The sequence below is a fragment of the Salminus brasiliensis genome, chromosome 22, assembly GCF_030463535.1.
Source record: "Salminus brasiliensis chromosome 22, fSalBra1.hap2, whole genome shotgun sequence".
NCBI lineage: Eukaryota > Metazoa > Chordata > Actinopteri > Characiformes > Bryconidae > Salminus > Salminus brasiliensis.
Genome location: NC_132899.1, coordinates 17,124,596 through 17,148,419, shown reverse-complemented (window position 1 = coordinate 17,148,419; position 23,824 = coordinate 17,124,596). Strand labels below are relative to the sequence as shown.

At 42.6% G+C, this 23,824-nt stretch overlaps 1 protein-coding gene across 4 annotated transcripts in view; it reads right to left on the bottom strand.

Moving 5' to 3' along the window:
- Positions 1–8,163: 8,163 nt before the first annotated feature.
- The window catches only part of vti1a (vesicle transport through interaction with t-SNAREs 1A), a 154,219-nt gene continuing 138,558 nt past the window's right edge, over positions 8,164–23,824 (bottom strand). For 2 of the 4 annotated variants that reach the window (XM_072667330.1, XM_072667331.1), the window contains one exon: positions 8,164–9,839. In XM_072667330.1, coding sequence (XP_072523431.1) covers positions 9,746–9,839 — 94 coding nt within the window. In that variant the 3' untranslated portion in view covers positions 8,164–9,745. The remainder of the gene's footprint in view (positions 9,840–23,824) is intronic. The other 2 variants (XM_072667332.1, XM_072667333.1) reach the window with 1 other exon arrangement.

Here is a 23,824-nt window from a genome sequence, read left to right as displayed (position 1 = left end):
AGCACTTTATGATGATGAGTGTGTCCACAACTGGACAACAGTCATTGCAGCACCACATTGCTCACATGTATGTTAAAGATGTTGTCGTGCACATCTGCCAGCTGATTTTCTGCCTAAATATGTGACAATATATTTATCTAACTTATCGAATTACAGTAGCTCTTTGCAAGACCCCTCGTTCACAGGACCCTGCAGTTCCTTGCTAGCTAGACATGCGGACTTACCACACATCTGCAGAAGTGCTGTATTGTATTTCAGGCATGCTGATAGAAAACAGGTCATCACTCTGGCAGATTTTCATCACATTTGACTTACTCAGACTTACTCAAAGCCAATAGTAAAATCTGTAAAACTAACATGGCTTGTGGGGAAAGCAAAGTTAACTCTGTAGTTAGTGGAAAACAAAGGTATTTTGCCTTTGTTTCCCCTTTTTTTGCTATCCTAAAAAACAATCTGATCCGGTCACTCAAAAACCACGAATCAATTTGAAACAATGCATCTTGTGATCTAATACACCCCTAGTAGGAGTACAATTAACTGTAGCCCATATGGCCATAATACTAGCTTTCATGCTAATATGTACAAATGCTAAATGTTTACACTAAACATTTTAGATGAATACATTAACCCTTTAGACCCTATATGTAAGCCCACGCCTCCGTTCTTCGCTACTGTCACAATTAACATCAGTTGCATAGGGACCAAAATAGAGCCCTATGGGACTCCACAAGATATGCTTAAGCAAAAGACTAACAAATAATCAGTCATATAACTGCTGCATTAGGATTAATAACTCAATAATAAACATAGGGCATACAGGGTTACAATATTAATAATATTACATTAAATTTAAAAATACATAATATTACATAAATGTAATTCAATTTAATATTACATTAAATCAAAATCTGGATGATTCTATGCCCCACTGAATCTGAGGACAATATTTTTGTGTTGTACACATTTCCCAAAACAAAAGCCAAAATATTCCACCAGAATCCTTGAAAAGGGGACAAGAGAGGAAAAATGTTGGACTATTCCTTTAAAAAGTAGAATTTGTATATAATGAATCACTGAGAGGGTTTTTTCCATTTGTCCTGAGACTTAATTAGGCTGCTTTAAGTTATTTCATTTATCATGTTTAAAGGGGTTTTGTCTCTTTTAGCTGAGGCTTACATTTGGGATTTTTAGAAGATCAGTGATGACTGAAAATTCAGTGGCACTATCATTACCAAACCAATTAGTACTTTGTCCCATTAAGAGTGCTATCGTCTTTCCAACTACTATTTATCTTCTGTTCTCCATTTCTTCCCTCTGACTGTCGTGTATCACAGTGAAGTAAGCCTTTGCTTCTTTTTTTCCCACCGTTTTCTTCTTTCTGTAGACTTGGAGCAGGTGTTCCAGATGATCCATGCTCTCTCAGTGCAGGGCAACTCCTTCTTTCTCTCATCCCTCCTTCCTTACCTCCCTGATTAGAATTTCTTCCCTGTCCTTTGGGACGCAGCGATTTGAACATATTTTATTTAACTGCTTTTGTAAGCTAATATTCAGCAGCTGTGATCTATAGCCGAATTACAATTTTCAGGGTCAAGGAGGATTCTGATACGGGAAGAAATGGGTGCAAGTGCTGTTAGGAAAAGAGAAGAAAAAAGAGAAGAAAAGAGTCGGTACTGAAAAGAGAAAAAGGGAGGGGAGGAAAAAAAACCCTCACGAGTTGTCTTTAAAAATAAATGAGAAAATCGGTAATCCCAGAGTCACTGCATGGGAAAAGGAAAATCAATAGCTCCTCTCAATTCACCTGGGCCTTCAACAATCCTTGAAATGAACAAAAGTTGTGAATTTTGTTGCCAATATCATACATCTCTCTCAGAGCAGACAGCCAGTTCCATCTTTAAAATATAAACTAGCCAGCCAAAGCTGTGAAAGCTCTAGATGAGCAAGAAAGTGTGTGTGTGTGTGTGTGTGTGTGTGTGTGTGTGTGTTTGGGTGTGTAGGTGTGGAAAGATGATGTGTTTTGCAGAAACATAACAAAATAGGAGCCCAAACCATTTTTATTATTCTGTAAAACAAACCTGTCTCCCGGCTGGCTCACTTTCTAGCTCTAAGGCCATCTTGTCCCTCCATAAGCAAGCATGCTGGAGTTAAGGAGAGGGACGGGGGACATCATACAGATTTTGTAACCTTTGAACCAGCCATTCAATTGACCCTGTATGCCAACCTGCTGAGATTACCCCCCCCACCCTTGCATGTATCCACCTCCACTTCCTGCCCTGGGAGAAAGAACGCCAGCCCAGTGCTTCCATTGGATGGGAGCTCATGAATATTTAATCTGGTCCCTCATCTAAGAAGGAGGTATCGCAGAGGGTGACTGGAAGATGGGAGGAGGGGGGTAATCGAGGCGGGCAGGCCGGGGGTGGGGGGGGGGGGTGGTATGGGGGGGCCTAGTGATGTGCCCTTTCCCAGTCATGGCACTAGACAATGAAACACACACATACACACACACACACAATGTTGGAGGCTTTTACACCGCCTGTTGTTTATGGAGGACCATCATGCAGAAGCCAACCATGCCCTCCCCTCCTCACAGGCCCCATCTCCATACGGACGTGCTAAGCGAAGCCCCCCCCAGTTCATTAGCGCGCTCTTCAGTAGCCTGTCATGGAGGATGTGCTCCATCAAAGCTGATTGACTCCCGTTTTCCAGAGAGATGTCGCGGGTTATCACCGCGCGCTCAGATCTCCTGCTATGGGGAACATGAATGGCAGGCCGCCTTTTGAAGGCAGCGTTTTTCCACTGATGCCTCCCAGTTGGAAATTTAGAATCTTGTCTGGTAAGACACCATATGCAAAGTAAATTATGCCATAGTCAGGCCAAGACGTTCATCACCTGAGCCTATCGATCTGTCTATCTCTTCCTCACTTCGCCAAGCACTAATGTGGTTTTCAGCCTCGCTCATTATCGCCCCGATGGACAACCTGCACAGTAATGTGGGACGCTTAATTCCACAGTATGCGTTGCAGTTGTGTGGATGGTGTCGTCATGACCAAACCTCCCCACTCTCCCTTTTTTTCTTTTATTACAATGTGTAAGCCATTAATGACACATGAACCAACATCAACCAAGAAATGGTCAAAACAATGGATTTTTTCCCATTAACATAAATTCCAGTTCTACACAGAGTTTTTTTCCCTTCTTCCGCAATATTCCCATTATTGGAGCTACAAGGTTTTGTTCTGACAGTAGCGACATATCCAGCTGTACAGTTGAGAGTGAGTGCAGGCTCTACAGCAGCACGCTGCATTACTGAGGAGTAATGCTGAAGGAGGTCAGAGCAGCAGAAGGGCAAAGAGTGCCTGGAAATGAACAGTGTGTTTAGAGTGTGAGATATGGGTCAGTCTTGCCTCTTTGTTCACTGTGTAGCAGCAGAGTGCCTACACACACACACACACATACGTACGGATACACACTCGCACACTCCAGCGGCGCAGTGGGGTACAGGAGACAAAGGGAGTGAGTGAAAAGCGCACGGCTGGTGTTTGACTGTGGTTGTAGCTGCGGGTTAAAAAGCGTAAACGGCGCTGTGTTTGTGCTCCTTCCTCCCGATCCCGATCGCTTTTAGAGGCGCCAACCTGCAACACAAGTTCAAAAGGCACAACGTGGAGACGCACGCTTGACATGACACAATATAGCTAAACGGCAGGCCTAATGAGCGGCAGAGGGGGTGAAGAACGGGAGAAAAAAAAACCCACACCACGCAGTGGTGTCGAAATGCAATACTGATTTTAATGACTGTGTTACAACCAGACAAGCACTCAGCACATCTACACAGATCACAATCCATAAAAGTCACTGACAAACAGAAGCAAGGAAAGAATCGGAACGCTAGTCGCTATAACAGAAGATGGATCTGGAAGATGGATCTCATCAGTAGCAAACCTGTGGCCAGATGCCAATGCAGGCACACACACGTGCATACAGGATATTACGCTAGGCACAAGATCACAGCAAACACAATGTCAGATCCGAAGCTCTCACTGATTTGCTATGGTAGGGACACATCAGGAGGAAAACCTTAGCGATGGATGTCATTTCCGGTCTACCTCATTCGGCGGAATCCGACAAACGATACGGTCCCGTACATTTGTACACAACTGTACAGAACAGCGTGAAGAGGAGACAGCAAAAAGGCCCTTCTACTTTGCCTCACTGTGCTTTCATAGAGAAGATAGATCTTCTTATGATGCTGCTCACCACAGGAGTCCACACACTCACACACACACACACACAGGGCTGTATGCACCAGTACTTTTCTTTTTTTTTTTTTTTAAAGCCATCATCACAAGTGCAGATTTAGTACTACAATATGGACAAAAGTATTGGGACACCAGCTAATTGTGGGCAGGGGGGTGGGTGATTGTTGTAGTTTATCCTGCTTTTGTTAGACAGGCTTCCTACTATTGCTGTGAGGATTTGATTGCATTCAGCAACAACAAGAGTGTTAGTGAGGTCAGGATGTTGGATGATCACCCCACTTCATCCCCAACGCGTCCCAAAAGTATTGGATGGAGCACCATCAATCCAAAGAGTTCAATTGTTCCACAGCTTAATGCTGGGGGGGCTTTATACCCCTCTAGTCCATACCTGGCATTAGGCATGGTGCCAATAGGTTCATGTTTCCTTTGGCAGTACTTCTCTACAGGCACTAGGCAAGCTGAACATCTGGTTATCTGTGTCAGCAATGGGTGCAACTTAAAGGAGCTGAATGCATTCATTAGAAGGAGTGTCCACAAAAATTTGGCCATATAGTATATGTTCAGTATAGAGAGGACAGCTAATATAAATTATTTAGCAAAACATCGATGAGATCGATGAAAAAAAAGATGGGGGAAGGGACATGTCAAGCCCCTCCTAATACTACACCAGTGCATGTCATTGTGAGTGAATGGGAGGACGTGGACATTTTCATATGGGGAGAGGGACATGAGAGAGATTGCTCTATAGATAAAACAAGGACCACCCATTGCGTTCACGCCGTCTGAGTGTTTATCCATTTACTACTAACGTCTTCTGAAGGACGAACCCAACACACACACACACACACACACACACACACATACACACACACAAACTTCTAACAATCAGTAGGGCCGACATGCTTTGCAGCACTGATATATGATATATGATATGATGCAGGTCAGAGGGTGCTTTGAAACTCGATAAAATAGATAAATGATACATAAAAAGAAGACTTTCCAATGCCCTGTGTGTCATTATTAACAACTTACAGTAGAGTACAGTAATTTGTCTGTGCGCGCATGCTTTCATGTTCCAACACTGAAGACTAAACTAGCCGCTCTAAACATCTCGCAATCGATGGCTGTGGACATGAAGCACGGGTGCCAGACGCGATCACAGCGCCGCTGTAGGTGTCCGTCACTCTCATGCAGGCCGCGCTGAGCTAGCGTCCGGCTAATCAGCGTCCCCCTTTCGGGCTGGCTGAGGGGCCCCGCTAGCTGAAGCCGCCACAGTGGCTATAACGTCAGCTGGATAAAATATTAAAGGCGCTCTGTACCTGCAGCTATTGTTGCCCCTTGGAATGAGATATAACCTATTTGTGACATGTTTTCATCCTTCTTCCATAGAAGACACTACACGCAACCAAATCAGGCATAGAGGGGAGGCTAATGAATAATCTATTTCATATTCCAAAGGCCCTGCTGCTTAAAGAGACAGAGGAGAGAGCGAGAGCGAGCGAGCAGAGAGGGAGAGAGAGGGAGCAGGAGGCAGGAAAAAAAAAAAAAAAAAGCAAAAAAAAAAAAAAAAAAAAAAGAGGGATGAAAAACAAGAGAGCGAGAGAAAGAAAAAGAAAGAGAGCGAGAGAGAGAGAGAGAGAGAGAGAGAGAGAGAATAAGGTGAAGGGAGGAAAAATAGATGCAGCAGATGATACCGCCAGCCTGCCAAGGTATCACATGATGCAGCTAATGTTTAAATAATAAAAAAGGGGATATAAACAAATCATTAGCCCCCCCCCCCTCCATTTGCCCCCCCTCCTTCCCCAAGCAGTTGTTTAATGCAATTTCTTAATGAACATAATAGCCAGAACTAATAATGAAAGAAAATAAAAACATCTAAACGGGGCCCAACTTGTCGCCAGCGCTCAATTATTTCCTTGTCAAGTTGTTATGATTTAATGAGCCCCAGTGGGACTGACGGCTGTCAGTCAGCTCTGACTTTTTGACACCATTACAACTTCAAATAGAGCCGCAGCCACGCTGCCTTCCACCAGCCACACACTACTGAAAGGATCTGACAGGCTGCGCGAGGGGGAGAGAGAGAGAGAGAGAGAGAGAGAGAGAGAGAGAGAGAGAGAGAGAGAAAGACAGAGAGGGGGAGAGAGAGAGAGAGAGAGAGAGAGAGAGAGAGAGAGAGAGAGAGAGAGAGAGAGACAAAAAAGACACACACAGTCAGCGAAATGTGCACGCACACACACACTCACACCGACACAGAGTTAGCAAGACACACATCGACACAGAGTCAGCACACATACATAGTAAGGGGAAAAAAAATAATAAAAACATTCACGCCAGCACTCGCACGCTCATGCACTCAGGTATGGAAGCTATGACTGCTTTAATACACATCCACAGAGTCATAGGAATATGAAAATGAGCTTCGTGCTAAAGAAGGACAGTAGGGACAAATGCGTCGTCCAGCTATCACACATACACAGAAGGTGTGGATGCATGGCCCCAGTCCTTTTTTTATTTTTATTTTTTTGGGAGAGAGGGGCTCAATCACTGAGGTCATTATCTGATGAGGTTCGTCAAACTGGCAGGATTTCGCCCCTCCTCGTCCACGGTCCTCCTCTCTCTCTCTCTTTTTTCCTCGTTCATTTATTCCTCAACTTAATGATAACTCTCGACGGGTTGGCCCCACATGGGACGGACAGAGACGTACTATTTTGTTGGCCATTAATTTGGCGCTTTGAAGCCAGAACTGTGAAGCGGAGGCAGAGAAAGCCCCCCACCACGCTGCTTCCAAAATAAGACAATCCACCCGGCCTGAAACAGAATACCAAATGCCCTCTGTCTGTCTGTCTGTCCATCAGGCCCTCAGCCAGAGGAAGAGAGAGAGAGAGAGAGAGAGAGAGAGAGAGAGAGAGAGAGAGAGAGAGAGAGAGAGAGAGAGAGAGAGAGAGAGAAAGAGTGTATGTGTGGGAGTGAGCAAGAGAGACAGACAGAATGTGTGTCATGCAGGAATAATGAATACAGTATGGATAGGTGTGTGTTGTGTGTGTGTATACACTGTGTGTGTCTAAACGTTTGCTGACATGTGAATCGAACACAGTATAGTGACCTAAATAAAAGTAATTAAAGCACCTCTGATTTCTGAACCTGCACCATATCCTAGGGGTGGGCAATATGGTAATATAATATTTAAATAATAATATAATATTTAAAGACATGTTCACAATATGCAATTGTTAAGATATTGAGAGGCAGAAATTAATAACTGTTATTTAAATACAATGCTGTTCTTAATACAGTGATTTTTTATAGTACAATGTGCTGCACTGCACCAGTTAAACAGGGTTAATCATCTGTTATGAATTGTGCAGTTGATGAGCGTTCATTAAACAGTGACAAACTACGATAGTTCCGAAAAACACAGACCTAGTTTACACCTGCTATCTGGATATGGCCAAGCCACATAAAAACGTAAACGTACACACAATCCATTTAAATCCGGTACCAATTCAATCACTCAAACCACTTCAGGAGGTGGCCTGAGACAGATTTAGCAATATAAAAACATCCATCTCTCCACGACACATTCAACAACACCCCCCCCCCCCCCAGTACAATTGAAACACCAGTAAGAACTAATGCACAATTATTGCTGAGTGATTTAAAATATTTCGTCCCACACAGCAATCCAATTTCAGTCTAACCAGACACACATTCGATTATTAAGTGTCCAATCAAGATACTAGTCACATGAAGTGACCAGGTGTAAACGGGGTCTTAGTGTATCATAATGGCACAATACGATTGTATTGATTTTTATTTAATCAAATTTATCATGATACAATAAAACATTGTTATATTTCCCACCTCTACCATCTTCTCAAGATTTACAAAACAGGGTAAGATATGTGCTTCCTTACACATATGTACACACACACACACACACACACACACACACACACACACACACACACACACACACACACACAAAATGATCAAACCAATCAACCAAAAGAAAAAAAGAAAAAAAAGTCTGCTGTGCTCTGCACCATTAGTAGAGATAACGCCATCATTTACCGAAATGTCAGTGTACTAGTCTACTAATCTGCAGAATCATAACTATTATACTGCAAAAACTACAGTACCTTAGCAAGTACAAACAAGTGAACTAATGTTTCTCTTTAGAAGATTTCAACCGTGTTTTAGTGATTTTATTCACAGAAAATAAACACAAATTGAAATGAATTAAATCTTGACAAATTGATTTTTAAAATATGATTAATGAGGAAAATTATATATATTTATATTAACTAGATGCAAGATGTTTCACTTGCTAAGATGTAATATTTTTTGCAGTGTAATCGCTTTCAATACTCATTTAGGGAGCAGCTCCTGAAAAGTGAACAAAAATCAAAACTGCAGGTGATGAATGTTGAGCTTCTTTATGTAAGAGAGAAACAATAGTCTTTACATTTCACTAAAATCAGTTGCAAATCCACTAAAAGAGGGGAAACCACATCAATACAGATAACAAATATCCATCAACATGAAATAAATACAGATAACAGTCCTCATTAGTACTCGGTGTGTGTGCGCTAACACATGATTATGCCATACATCATTAGTAAAGCCATGAGCGGCCATAGGTTTCAGGAGTGGTCCTGCTGGTTTGCCTGAACACATGCGAGGCCTTTTATTGACCTTAGAAGAACAGCGTGAGAAGCTACTAATCCTGGCTGAAGCGCCACTGAGAGAGGCGTGTGTGTGTGTCTGCTGCTAAAGGCATTGACCTTTGGGCTGTGTGTAGTGTGTGATTCTGCACCGTGTGCTAAGTGCTGCTGCACTGGGGGCCTGACCAAGGCCCTTTCTGCACACGCCACACACCCAGGAGAGAGTAGGGACGCTATGCTGGGACTATGTATGTGTGTGTGTGTGTGTGTGTGTGTGTGTGTGTGTGTGTGTGTGTGTGTGTATATGTATTTATATATATATATACATACACACACACACACACACACACACACACACACACACACACACACACACACACACACACACGTGCACATACACACACGGAGACGGAATTTGAACATGAACTAGTTTTAAAAAGAATATATAAAATAGCAGGTCAAAATGAAGAAAGACCCCCCAAATCCCAACCCCCCCCAACAAGATCTACAATCTCTTGATGTTATTGGTCCACCTGGGTCCAGATGTCCACACATGGCCAGTCTACAGGGAGTCAGATTTGCCATGCAAAAAGGGTGGAAGAGTAAAGTCCTAGCAGAATAAACATAAATGGGGTGGAGAGAAGAGCCAGGTTTAACTGCTCTGGAAGAGAGAGAGGGAGAGAGCAGAGGAGATCATCTGTCACTGCCCACCAGGAATGATTCATGTGAACAATTTGTTCTAATTACTCCAGCCCGCTTTTGTCGCTATTAATCACACGCGCGCGCACACACACACACACACACGCACACAGGACCAGTCAGTGGAGATCAGTGCCCTCGCAGATTGAAATAGATGGCCAGGACGATGGTGAGGAGGATGATGGCGCCCAGGATGAAGACCAGGATGCGGTTCTGAATGATCCTGCGTACACAGAGAGAGAGAGAGAGAGAGAGAGAGAGAGATACAGAGAGGAAGAGTTAATTTAAACAGGCCGACACTTCAATTAAACATCTTCACTGCTGACACGCAATGGGACCAGCGCAATCCATTCTATAATTATGACAAACCATATGATCTCTGTAGATTGAGGCTGCAGCTATTTAACTTGGATATACTGCAATAAATTGGCCTTTAATCTGGTAGCTCTCTTTCAGTAATGCGCACACACAGTTTTCATCAAGCTGTGTGGGAACTTGTATTTGTGGATGTATGGCTTGGGAATCACAAAACCCAATTCGAACCCTAAAATTATACTCTGTGATCTTTACTAATGCTTAAAGGGGAGCTCCAAGTGGTTTGGTGTCAAATTGTTCCTTGTACAGAAACTTAACTAAACATTTTTATCATGCAAATAGATCCATTTACTATCCAAAACAACTAGTGAACCATCATGTGTATCCAGTTTTTTTTTTAATGTAATGCTAATAAAACGCTGGTGAAATTGCCTTTACAACGCCCTGCATGAACCACTCTACCATGAATGCTTCTAGAAAAATATGCTTCAGGCCAAAATTGTCTCAAATCTACCATACAACACTTCAGATATCTGGTTCAATTCACCACCACATTTTTTCTAGAACTGAGAACTGCGCATTAAACCACTCTGAATGACTTTGTTTACATACAATATATGTACAAACATATTTGGGCACCTACAGGAGCTTTTATGACATCTCATTTCAAAGTTATAGTGATTAATATGAATGCCCCTCCCCCTCTGTTATTGTTATTGAGTCAGCAGAGCGCTGGTGACTTTTATGCCCTACGCACATCAAGCCCTCTGCGACCCCAACTCTGTAACTTTACATGGTCTACGTGGTCTAGGTTTTTGAGTTGCTGTGGTTCCTGAACACTTCCACTTTTCAATAATTGTCACTGATGGTGGAATATCTAGGAGGGAAGAAATTTCATGAACTGACCTGTTGCAACGTTGGAATCCTATAACATTACCACGCTGGAATTCAGTGAGCTCTGTAGATTTTATACACCTGTGGCAATGGGACTGACTGAAACACCTGAATTCCTGAATGATTAAGAGGTGTGTCCCAATACTTTTATCCATATAGCGTATTATCCATTTCACTTTGCAGAGATTTAAAACAAAAGAAAATCAGTGGACTTTATTTTAAAACTCTCAAATTGATCCGAAAGTATTTAACTGACTCCCTCTACAAACTCCCTCTCCAAATACAGTTCTTTATGACCTGCTAACCGTCCCCACAAGTTGGAAAGTTTAGTATGCAGAGACACTATGGCCCTGTAAATAATAAAAACATGCACAAATGCACATCAGTTCTGGACTCGCACACATTTAGATGGTATTTTAGCATAAAATGCAAAAAGCTAATACAGCACAGTGAATAACTGATAGGAATCTCCATAAAACCTCATTTCAGATTTCCTGCTGTCACCTAGCTCCACTTTAAAAAGGATAGATACAATGGGGAAAAAAGTGGTGTGTGTGGGAGAGAGGTGAAGACAAACGGGCGGGACCCCTGGGTGGGTCTCTGGTGGCGGCTCGTGCCCCCGTCACTCCTGATAAATGACAGAATTATCCCATGTGCTGACATGTGGAGAGAGCAGGACCAGTGTCCACTGCACCAAGCAGGAGATGAATAACCCCCAACCGTCTCATTCATCACCGCTGCAGCCGAGCAGCACCCCGTACTGCCCCATACACACACGCGCGCACACACTAACACACCCTCTACTGCACCTCTGAAACTGCTTGCAGGAATAGCACTCACAATGCCTTTGTCCGAAGACCAGAGACACAGGAACAGGCCCTCTATAATTATGCCTGAGCATTTTGAACATTTAGTGATTTTCAGTAGGGAAGTACATGCCATTAGACACGGTCAGTCTTAAATATTATGAATACTGTAGCACTGGGGGGCAAAGTTTTCCAGCTGTTTTGGCATTTTTATTGGGTTCTGTTTATAGTCGGTTTCAGTTTATTTAAATCTTTGTGTGTTTAACATCTTACCACTACACTTAAAGGGCCCTAGAATGGAAAACAGACCAATTCCACTCATACAGGATACATTCATTTATAAATATAACCTGTCTCCCCACCTCCGATACAACTAACAAACGACTGTGCTGACCAATATTACATTAGGAGTAATGAGGGGAGGAAGCGGCATCAACCCACCCCTGAGAGAACAAGGCCAATTGCGCTCCCTCTGACTTCGGCTGCTGATGGCAAGCAGCATAACCCGAGATTTGAACCAGCAATCCTCTATCATAGTGGCAGTGCCTTAGTCCAGTGAAACACTGAAGTCTGACTAGTTATATTTACGTTATCAAGATTTACACACACCCAGTCCACATCTGAAAGCTGGCGAAACGGTAAACGCAACAGCCACTTCAGGAGAACATCACGTTGTTGATATTGGAGAGCAGCACATCACCTCCAGTCTGTTAGTTATGGGAATACGAATTCTTACTGGACCTGTGAAACACCAGCCGCAGTGGCAAACAGGGGTCTGAGATATATACAGTGAGTCCAAGAAGTATTTGATCCCTTGCTGATTTTCTTTGTTTGCCCACTAATAAAGACACTATCCTTCTGCACTTTTAATGGTAGATATATTCTAACATGGAGAGACAGAATATCAAGACAAAAATCCAGAATATAATTTTAAAGAATATATTTTAATTAATTTGTATTTCAATGAGGAAAATAAGTATTTGATCCCTCTTGCCAAACACACTCAATACTTAGTGGCAAAGCCTTTGTTTGCAAGCACAGCGGTGAGACGTTTGTTGTAGTTAACCACAAGTTTAGCACACACACCAGGGGGAATTTTGGCCCACTCTTCTTTGCAGATCCTCTCTAAATCATGAAGGTTGGTGGGCTGTCGCTTGGCAACTCTGACCTTCAGCTCCCTCCATAGATTTTCGATCGGATTGAGGTCTGGCGACTGGCTGGGCCACTCCATGACCTTAATGTGATTTTTCTTGAGCCAATCCTTTGTTGCCTTTGCTGTATGTTTAGGGTCGTTATCATGTTGGAAGACCCAACCACGGCCCATTTTCAGATCCCTGGCAGAGGGGAGGAGGTTGTCCCTCAGGATTGTGCGGTACATGGCTCCATCCATCTTCCCAGTGATGCGGTGAAGTAGCCCTGTACCCTTGGCAGAGAAACACCCCCAAAACATTATGCTTCCACCTCCATGCTTGACGGTGGGCACAGTGTTCTTGGGGTCATAGGCAGCATTTTTCTTCCTCCACACATGGCGGGTGGAGTTGAGGCCAAAAAGTTCAATTTTGGTCTCGTCTGACCACAAAACCTTCTCCCAATAACTTGGTTCATCTTTCAAATGATCATTGGCATACTTGAGGCGCGCCTCCACATGTGCTCTCTTCAGCAGGGGTACCTTTCGGGCACTGCAGGATGTGAATCCATTGTTGCGCAAAGTGTTGCCAATTGTTTCCTTGCAAACTGTGGTCCCAGCTGCCTTCAGGTCATTTGCTAACTCCTGCCGAGTGGTTGCAGGACGATTTCTGACTGTTCTCAGCATCATTGCCACCCCACGAGGCGAAATCTTCTTTGGAGCACCGGGCCGAGGTCTGTTGATTGTCATGTTATACTCTTTAAACTTTCTGATAATTGCACCAATAGTTGTTACTTTCACATCCAACACCTTACTAATCTTTTTGTAGCCCATTCCAGCTTTGTGAAGGTCAACAATTCTGACTCTGAGGTCCTGTGACAGCTCTTTGGTTTTACCCATGTTGGAGACTTGAAATCTGTGTGATCTGTCTGATTCTGTGGACAGGTGTTTTTCACACAAGTGATTAGTGAGAACAGGTGGCTTCAGGTCAGGTAACAAGTTGATTGGGAGTGTCTAACTGGTCTGTAAAAGCCAGAACTGCTAATGAATACTAAGGGATCAAATACTTATTTCACTCCATGAAATACAAATCAATTAATATATATTCCTTAGATTTATTTTCTGGATTTTCTTTTTAATATTCTGTCTCTCCATGTAAGAATACATCTACCATTAAAAGTATAGAATGATCATGTCTTTATTAGTGGGCCAACGAAGAAAATCAGCAAGGGATCAAATACTTCTTGGACTCACTGTAACATCGCTTTCTCTGAATCAAACTGGATTACCTCATCTGAACCAAACTAGAGCTAAACACACATCAGAAGGAAAAGCACCTTGAAAAAGCCAAACCCAGCAAAGCGAGTGGGGGCGAGGCTAAAAGCTAACCAGCTACAATCTCTTCAGTTTACCAGCAGCACGTCAAGCTCAAAGGATCATAACACACGACCCAGTAAAAATAATTACAGTGTTTTTGTAACACTGATAAAACTATGCTATAATATGCTATATGCTGCATTCTGAGGCAAAATAACAGGGTTGTTTATAGGCTAGCAACATTGTGTCTGAGGGACTAACTATTTATACTTCAAATAGCTTAATTACTTGCATTTTTTGGCACCTTTAAGAACACATTTGGACTTAGCTATCATATTGTGTGTTAGGGTAAACTCAGTTCAGGTTTATCTTTATCTGCCAAGCAATACATAGGTCAGACTTGACTGTCTACCTCCAACTGATGCAAACAGTCTCGATTTCAGTATGATAAAGCTACCTGGACCTGCTATACACTGTTAAAAATACAAGATCCTTGAGGAACTTTTGGAGATTCTTGAAGGTTCCTCAAAGCCTCTCGTTCTCTTCTGCATTAGAAATCACCACAAATCACAATTAAATCAAAAGTACTGTCCCAAATCACTGTTGCTAGACTTTATGACTCTGAACAAAACGTAACTGAGTGGGATACGGCTATAGCAGTGTTTATGAGTGGGATATAACACACAAGAGTGTCTGAGAGGGTTATGACTACAACAGAGGAAGGCTAGCAAGCATGTATTTGCTTTAGGCTTTGAACTGTGCAGACTAAAGGCTTGCTCTGATTGGTTGTCAGGGCTGTACAATTCCAGGCTTGTATGCAGCAGAGGACATTAATCAGAACTTGTTTAGCAAAGCCAGATCTCCCCTATATCTCTTTAACAAACATTCATTATTTACAGACACACATGGACACTCACACATACACACTCTCCCAGGAGAGGCCTGGGTGCACATGGGGTTAAGAGGGCTATTGCCTGATGCAGGAGTTAAGAGCTGAGGTATAGATAAAAGAGTAGACAACGGGTTTACAGTACATTAATTACGGATAATATGAAGTGTGTGCTGTATGCCAGCACTGGAAGCAGCTCTGGGACATGACGTTCTATACACTTTAATAAAACAGTACCTAAACAAAAAAAAACAAAAAAAACGTACATTTTCAATATTAAATAAAATCATTAATTCTTTTCATTAAAATGGAAATAGAAAATATTCATCTTTTTGCAATGCTATAATGTAAATCTGGAAGCTGTTTTCTTTCCACATTTCATGATGGATAGATCAATAAAAATGTTCCAAATATTTACAAAAAAAATGATAATTTATTTTATGATTATTATGATTATTTTCATTTACAGTGGCATCTATCAAGGGATAGGGTATATTAGGCAGCAAGTGAACAGTCAGTTGTTGAAGGTGTTAAAAGCAGAACAAATGGTCAGATATAAGAATCTGAGCCACTTTGACAACCCGTGAAGGCTAGACGACTGGGTCAGAGCATCTCCAAAACATCAGGAGTTTTTCTGGTATGCAGTGGGCAGTACCTACCAAATGTGCTCCAAGAAAAGAGAGCCTGTGAACTGTCAACAGGGTCATGTGCACCTAAGGCTCACTGATTTAATCTATGGAGACCCCACCTCACAGCTTACAGGACCTTAAAGATCTGCTGCTAACGTCTTGGTGCCAGATACCACAGGACGCCTTTAGAGGTCTTGTGGAGTCCATACCTTGAATGGTCAGATCTGATGTGGCAGCACAAGGGGGACCAACTCAACATTAGGCAGGGGGTATGTTATGGCTGATCTGTGTATATTATACAGTATTACTGTAGGCAAAATGACAAATTATTAGTATGTCAGGTTAGTTCACCCCTTTAAACAGTAGTGTATGTACATAGTAATGTACATAGACCTGGACTGTATAGGCTTCACAGGCGTGTAAATGAGAAAATGAGAAGTGCTCATTTGTGTGTGTGGGCTCCCCTCATACATGTGGCCATTTGCCTGAGTGGTAGTAGAGGCCGGGCAGCGAGCTGTAGGGGCTGCCAGTAGTAATGTAGATGAATCTGGTTTTGGTGGGGTTTGTGTGACAGGGCGCTGAGAAGGGGGAGGAGAGGCCCCAGGCGCTCAAGGGGCCACTCATCACTCACTCTAGCCACATTTCCTTCTCTTTTACTGCTAAACCTCTCAGTCTTCACAGCGCCTTGCCCAGCAGCCACTGCACAGTACGCTCACTCCCTACCTCGCTTACAACTTTGGTGAAGAGCTCATCTATTTAAGGAGAGCAGAAGAGCACTTTGGTGGTTGGCTGTTGTTGGCAGTGCAGGAGAGAAGGGAAAAAAATATGATACAAAGTTGTTTAACTAATAAAATAAATAAAATATACATGATATGTATACACTTTAAATAATTTTGGAATATTGCACAGTGAGAATAGTGCAACCTCAGTCAAGCCAAGTATAAAAACACAGTGTTCCAGGTTGGGCAGAGTAAAGTGAAACAATGGCTCTGGGATAAAAACAGTTCTGACTGTTTTGTTCTTGGATTTAATGGACCTGTAGTGCCTTCCAGAGGGCAACAGGTCAAACAAATGATGTCTAGGGTGGGATAAGTCTGCTCGGATGTTGATGGCTTAGCTGAGGCAGAAAGAACTATAAATGTCCAACAGGGCAGGAGTTGGGCAGCCAAAATATTTTGGGCCATAGAAATGACCCTTTGGAGCACTCGCCTGTGTGCTGAGAAGCAGCTTGTGAACCATGGAGTTACGCAGTATCTCAGCACACTCTTGATGGATCAACAGCAGACGAACATCAGCGGTTTCTCAGCTTTTCTCTGTCTTTCTGAGGACCATCAGGCCTTCTTGACTACCACAGGGTGTTGGTAGTCCTGAAATCAGAGACCTTTTTCAACACAGTCCTCATCAATGTGGATGAGGTCAAGATTTGTTTTTCTTATAAAAACTGCAAACTTACTGACAGCGTTTGTAAAATGGGTGGGGTTGCAGAGTGAGTGTACAGGCGGTAAAGGAGGGGGCTCGACACAGCCCTGTAGGGATCTGGTGCTGAGTTTAAGGAAGAAAGGTGGGGACTAACTTTAACAGTCTGAGACTGGCACCAAGCTACAAGAATCTTTTTCTGCATGCTTGAACCTGTAGTGCACTGGTTATTAAACACACGTGAATTGAATGTTTGATATTTATTTATTTTATTTCATGCTGTGATACATTTCCTGAAGAATCAGAAATTATTGTAAAATGTAAAATTTCCTGCTACAGTGAATCATTTCTAAAATAACTGTAATTGAATCAATTTGTTTCAAAATGAAAAATTTTATGAAGTGAATTATTTCATACAAAACTCTAATTAATTAGATTTCTTTCTCCTTAACTGCTCATTTTTCTTGGAAAATTTTAAATAATGTTTTGAATTGTCTCCTAATGGACTTTAATTAAATTGATTTGTTGCAAAAAGGAAACTTTTATAATGAAGCAAATAATTTCCTACAAAACCATAACTGAAAAACTCTGAATGGTTTCTTAATTAAACCCATTTTACTGCAACAGCAGACATTTTATGATTAATTGAATCAATTACAAAATTGTAATTTAATTGACTTGCTTTAAAATGTGAAATTTCATGATGCTCTGAAATTTAGTTCTTAAAGAACTAAAATCCAATTGATTTGTTATAAAAATGCACAGGATGCAATGAATCTTTTTCTACAGAACTGTTACCGAATCGATTTGCTTTAAAATTTGGAATTTTATTGCCACTGAATCAAGTAGTTGTGAAGTCTGAAATTTCCTCACAGAGTGAGACTGTGAGATGGCGGGATGGTGAGTAGTGAGATGGACGGGCCTGGTGGTGTCTGGGGTGTGATGGAGGCTCTATACTGTGCTGAGCTATGGCCAGAAAAGAACAGAGCACAAGCAGAAGCCATCAAACCGCATCCATCCTCTCCGTCTGACACATGACAGAGGGTTGTGGGGGTGGGGGGGTGGTACTGCTCGTGCTGTCACAGCTCACAGCTCAGGGGGAGCCTTACACACTCCTCACACACACACACGTACACATACACACACCCCAGCACACATGAGCATACACTTGCACGCACACACGCACACACACATACTTTCACGTGCATGAAGAGGTACGTTACACGTCCTACATGGAGCCAGGCACAGTGAACCGCAATGGCAGACAAGTGTGTCAGTGCTGCTCTCGCCAAAATAACTCCTTCCAAAAGCAGTGGCCAAAATTATACTGAGTCAATGGGTTAAGAACATTGCCCTAACCTCAAAGAGCGGAGAGAGAGAGAGAAAAAGAGAGACAGAGGACTCAGACAGGAGAGAAAGAGAGAGAGAGAGAGAGAGAAATATATATATATATATATATATATTTGGAGAGAAAGAGAAAGCAGGAAAAGTCCGTTTATCAGGGGAGGAGGTGGAGGAGAGCTTCCTTGGAGACAGATGAAAATAATGAGGACTTTTCTGTCAGGAAAGATTTACAAAATCGTACTCGTGTTATTAAAATTTAAAATCTTTTTCCCCCCTTTTCTCTGCCAGTGTTTCTCTCTTTCCCTCTCTCTCTCTCCCTCTCTCAGTTCTCCTTATTAGCAGCTCTAATGAGGACAGTGATACACCTCTACAGTGGGGGGTGGGGTAGGTTCCCACAAGCCAACACCATTCATTCACCAATAACACCCCTGCATCCAGCCTACTGGGCACAAACTATATACCTACTGCTCTGACATACACACACACACACACACAAACAGCTCTGAGACATAAACACATACATTTACTGCCCTGAAAAAGGGCATATCACTTTTTTTTCTTGGTCTAGGCCAATAAAACAAAAATCAATCGCTGTCTGACCCGCTCTGTATTTTCCTCAAGCCAGGGACTCCACAGCTCTGGAGCAAAGGGGAGAGAAGGGAAGAGGGGGAAGGCTGGAGAGAGAGAGAGAAAAAGAGAGAGAAAGAGCAAGAGAGAGAGAGGGTAGTGTCGGCACGATCAATGTGTTCACTAATGGTTTGAATGATGGACATCATGCTCTGTGTGTGCAGTAAAAAGTTGGGGGGTGGGGGTGGGCCGGAACTGCTCCTGCGTTTGAGTGTGTGATCACAAACTAACAAAGATAAATGTTTTATCAGGCTCTCTGAACTGCTCTCTACACACAGCCGTGTCAAAGAAGCCTTTATAGGGCCTCAGACGCTGACGCCTCGCAAACACACACAAGCACAGAGCTTGTGAGTGCCTTACACACTGAAAAATGAAGATAATGGTTCACTTTTAATCTCTTGCAGAGCCCCCCCCCACACACACAGCATATGTTAGTGCTGCAGCAGTACTACTGTGAGGGGTGCAGCTAAAGGTGAGATGCTGAGATGAGCTAACGGCTAGGCTAACGCACAAACAGGTGATTGGTGGATTAGATGATGTGGGAGGCTGAGGGACTTCATCCTGTCCACCCCTACCAAGATTATTGACAGCCACACACACACACACACACACACACACACACAAACACAAACACACACACAAAAACACAGCAACAGACTGTGGTGCATTTCAACCGTCCACCTTTTTTTTTTTGTAGCGAACACACACACACACACACACACACACACACACACACACACACACACACACACACACACACACACACACACACACAGGCTGCCAGGGGTAATGTTTTAAAAAAGTGGCCTTTAATTGCATGTTATTTACTTAAAAGCACTTGACACCATGTAATTCCCAGAAGAGAAACAGTGCTTATGCCCTTCAGAGCATACTTTACCACGCATACACACACACTCTCTCTCTCCCTCTCCAACATTTGCAATGGCTGTGTTTTAAAAGGTTGAAGTGTATAACAGGCCAGTTAAATAGGGTTTATTAGTGTGATTATGGGGCAGCTGAGCTGACCTTACACACTGCTATATAACTCTTATCATAACTGCAGCATTCTGGGGCTGAGCGAAAGGAACCCAGCGCTAAAGAGCTACTGCTCCTCTAGTATAACTTACACACGCATGCACAATACCAAAGGCCCACTATGTTGGCCTAATAATCACTCACTCTTATAAATACATCATTTACATATTAGCTCCATTGCAAACACTAAATAATTTCTAATACTTATGAGTGCTAAAAATAATAAGGTGGTTTAAACTGTAAATCTAAAAAAAACAACAAAAAAACCCATAAAAAACAAAGAAAACCTTGATTAGTAGTAGATGAATTAGCAGTGATCAATCAGTAGTTTGCAGGATAATAATGGCTATTCTGTATTTTGTTACTGAGATATCATCTATCCTAATGGATTCATCCATTTATATCAATGGGTGTTTTTTTTCTGGTATTGAGTGGTCACTACCAAAAGTTCTACCAAAAGTTCTACCAAAAGTTGGCACCTAAGGCTCACATCCATGGAGGCTCCACCTCACAACTTACAGGACTTAAAGGATCTGCTGTTAACATCTTGGTGCTGGATACCACAGGACGCCTTTAGAGGTCTTGTGGAGTCCATGCCTTGATTGGTCAGATCTGTTGTGGGGGGGGGGGAGATGGAGTGGAACCTACTCAATATTAGGCAGGTTCTAATGTTATGGCTGATTGGTATACAAACACATACAAACATGAATCCGCAAAATGGCAACTTTACAGAAGAAGGAAATAACATCAATGGAAGTCAAGATCTTATTACAAGTCATTCATTTTGGAGGATTTCTATTGGTTCATTCATCACAAATGTCTGGCGTGTGTGTGTGTGTATATATATATATATATATATATATATATATATATATATATATATATATATTATTTTTTTATTTATTTATTTATTTTATTTTTTTTCTCCCTTCCCATAAATAGAGCAGTTTTTATTGATTAGTTTACTGAACGAGTTTAAAAAATGACCCTTTTTGATTACTTGAGGTTTGAAAAAAAAGACTCCTGAAGTGGCACTTTTATAAAAGGTGCACTTTGCTGCACTGAACACATGTAAACAGGACTGATTATGCTCTCTCTGCAATAAAATATACCATTGGTCAGTACTGTTTAATTACAGTCAATGCAATCTAATGTCAGAAAAACTTTGTGATAAATGGTGAGAAGCTCTAATATAAAAACACTCAAAAATCAGTATCATGGCTGATACTGAAGAAAAAGGTGTGAGAGGAAAGGAGAAGCAAATCTTGCACATGTGCTGCAGCAGCAGCAGCCTATATGTTGGGCAGCTCTCTTTACGAGCCTCATGCCTGTGCATACACACGCACACAAACACACATACTCCCAGGACCAAGATCACTGCTCTACACACTCATGCATTTTTTATTATGCAGCTAACAATCTGACTAGCAGGCTAGACTGGGATTTAGACCCCTACTGGAGGAAGGAGGTAGGGAGAGAAAGGGAGCTGTTGGGTTGGGGGTTGGGGGGAGTGGGGGAGCCGGAGAGAAAGAAAAGGTGTTGAGTGTGAAAATAGAGGGAGATGCACCTTGTTTGCAACACTTTCTGGAATGTTCAAGAACTTTTGCCTGCAGCGCATTCTGGCAGCTGTAGTGTGTTGTCCCGGAGTGATGTCCGGGTGGCATTCCGATATTTCTCTTATTTTTCTATATCCACAGATCACTCCCCTGGCTGGCTGCCTGCCAACACACTAGCACTTTCTCCCTCTCTCTCTTTCTACTTTTGCCAGTCTCCCTCACTTATTCCTCCCTTATTTCTGCCTATGCCAGTCTCTTGTTTCCCCCCCTCTCTCTTTCATTCTTTCTGCCTCTCCCCTCCCTTGCTCTCTTCTTGCCCTTCTCTATGCTTCTCTTTCTCTCTCTTTTTCTTTCTCTCTGATGTTAAAAGCAGGGAGAGATCCTATATGCACCTGAGGAGCTAGCCGTCTCGGTCTCCCTTTCTTCCAATAAGAAGCCAGTCTCTTTGCAGCCTATCAGAATGCGGTAAATATTATGTCTGGAGTCCATGTCAAGGCTGAAATGTGCAGCGGCAGCAGTCAGCATAGGTGTGCTAATCCTGCATTACCTGCAGCCAGTGCTAAAAACTCCAGAACAAAACAAACCCGCTCGCTGAGCCACTCCACATCCAGCTTTCACACGGCCGTCGTGGAGCTGCTCTCTGAGAAAACGGATTTGAAACTACGGCAGAAATAAGAGATTTGCACAGACGGTGCCATACAGTTTCTCCTTCCTTCACTGAACTCGTCAATGAGGCCTGCAGAGTACACAGCAGGGTAGGGGGGTAAAATTGAACACTGCAGAACCGTGCGCAAACACACTATAAGAGGCTGGAGACTTCAGCTTTGTTTGGAGATCTCCTTCCTCTTAGTCACCTGACTGACTGAATTCTTCAGGACCCCACCAATGCAAAACTGAGTCCCAGTCTCGGATGGTCCGCCCCTCGGGGTACATAGACAATCATATGTCTATTTTATTCAACTAGAAGGTGGATTTTGTTAGTTGCACTTTGCTTGGCTACTCACACTGCTATGTGAATGCACTTCCGTGCACAGTTACCAATTTAAAGAGCTGCTGGATTATTAGCAGTGGCAAGGGCTACGGATGAAACTGGTGGAAATCTGGTGGCCAAGGCCAAAACTTCACAAAACTCAAGCTGAAGACCTCTTCCACCCTCTTAGATGAATGGACAGAGGGCGTTACTATAACTATGGTGGATTTAAACAGCATTCTCATCTTTTCTTCTCTCCAATTAAGCCATTTCCAAGTCCCACCTATCAGTTAGGACTCCTCCCATCACAAAATGCCACCAGCATAGGAAGCGGAGAAGGCTAGCATTTCCTTCCTCCAAAACACCTGGAACCAATCAACCGCTTTGTGTAGGCCTGCTGCTAATACAATGTCATTGCACAGCTTAACATGCTTGGAGGAAAACGCTCACTGCCAATCATGTAACATTAGCTAACAGATGCCCACACTGGCTAGCAACACTGAGCTGAGAGAGAGGGACACCTATGCTCTCTTGGATCCCTAGTAACGGATAGCTGTGGCATCAAAGCTTCTCCAACAGGACAATGATCGTAAGCACACCAACTACCTCTAAAGGAGCAAGCTGAAGGTTTTGCAATGGCCCTCACAGTTCCTCAACCTAAATATAACTGCAAATCTGTGGAGGCGGCCCAAGAATCTTACAGAACTAGAAGCCTCCAAACAAAAATGGACTCTTAGCTGGTACAGAAAGTGCTTACAAGCTGTGATATTGGCCAAAGGAGGTGTTACTAAGCACTAACCCTGCAGGATGTTTCGAGCTCTTTTCGATTTGTTATTTTGTTACTGTAAAACATGGTAATAAAAAAGCAACCTTGCTTAAAATATGAATGTGATCTTTTTTTGCATCTTTTGGAAATTAGGTCATCTTTTACTCACTCAGCAATTCACTGTACCACATATTTTGACCAGAGTGCCCAAAATTTTGCATGCCATGTATTTTCAAAATGCTGAGATCATTGCTGCTAAAAAAGCATTCCATATCTTGTGCCAGAGCAATGAGAAGATCCTTGTTTCAGTGCAGACCACGAAAGCGACGTGTATTGTAGACTCAGCAAAGACCTTACAGTTGAGCTTATTGGCTAAACTGAATTTTGATTGCTTGATCTTAAAAAAATTTAATTGTAATACGTGATTTATTTAGAGACTGCAAATCTGAGCAGTCATATGGGCCAATAAATGGGTGGGCTTAGGCCTAGGCCCTGTCGCCCCAATCATAGCTGCACCA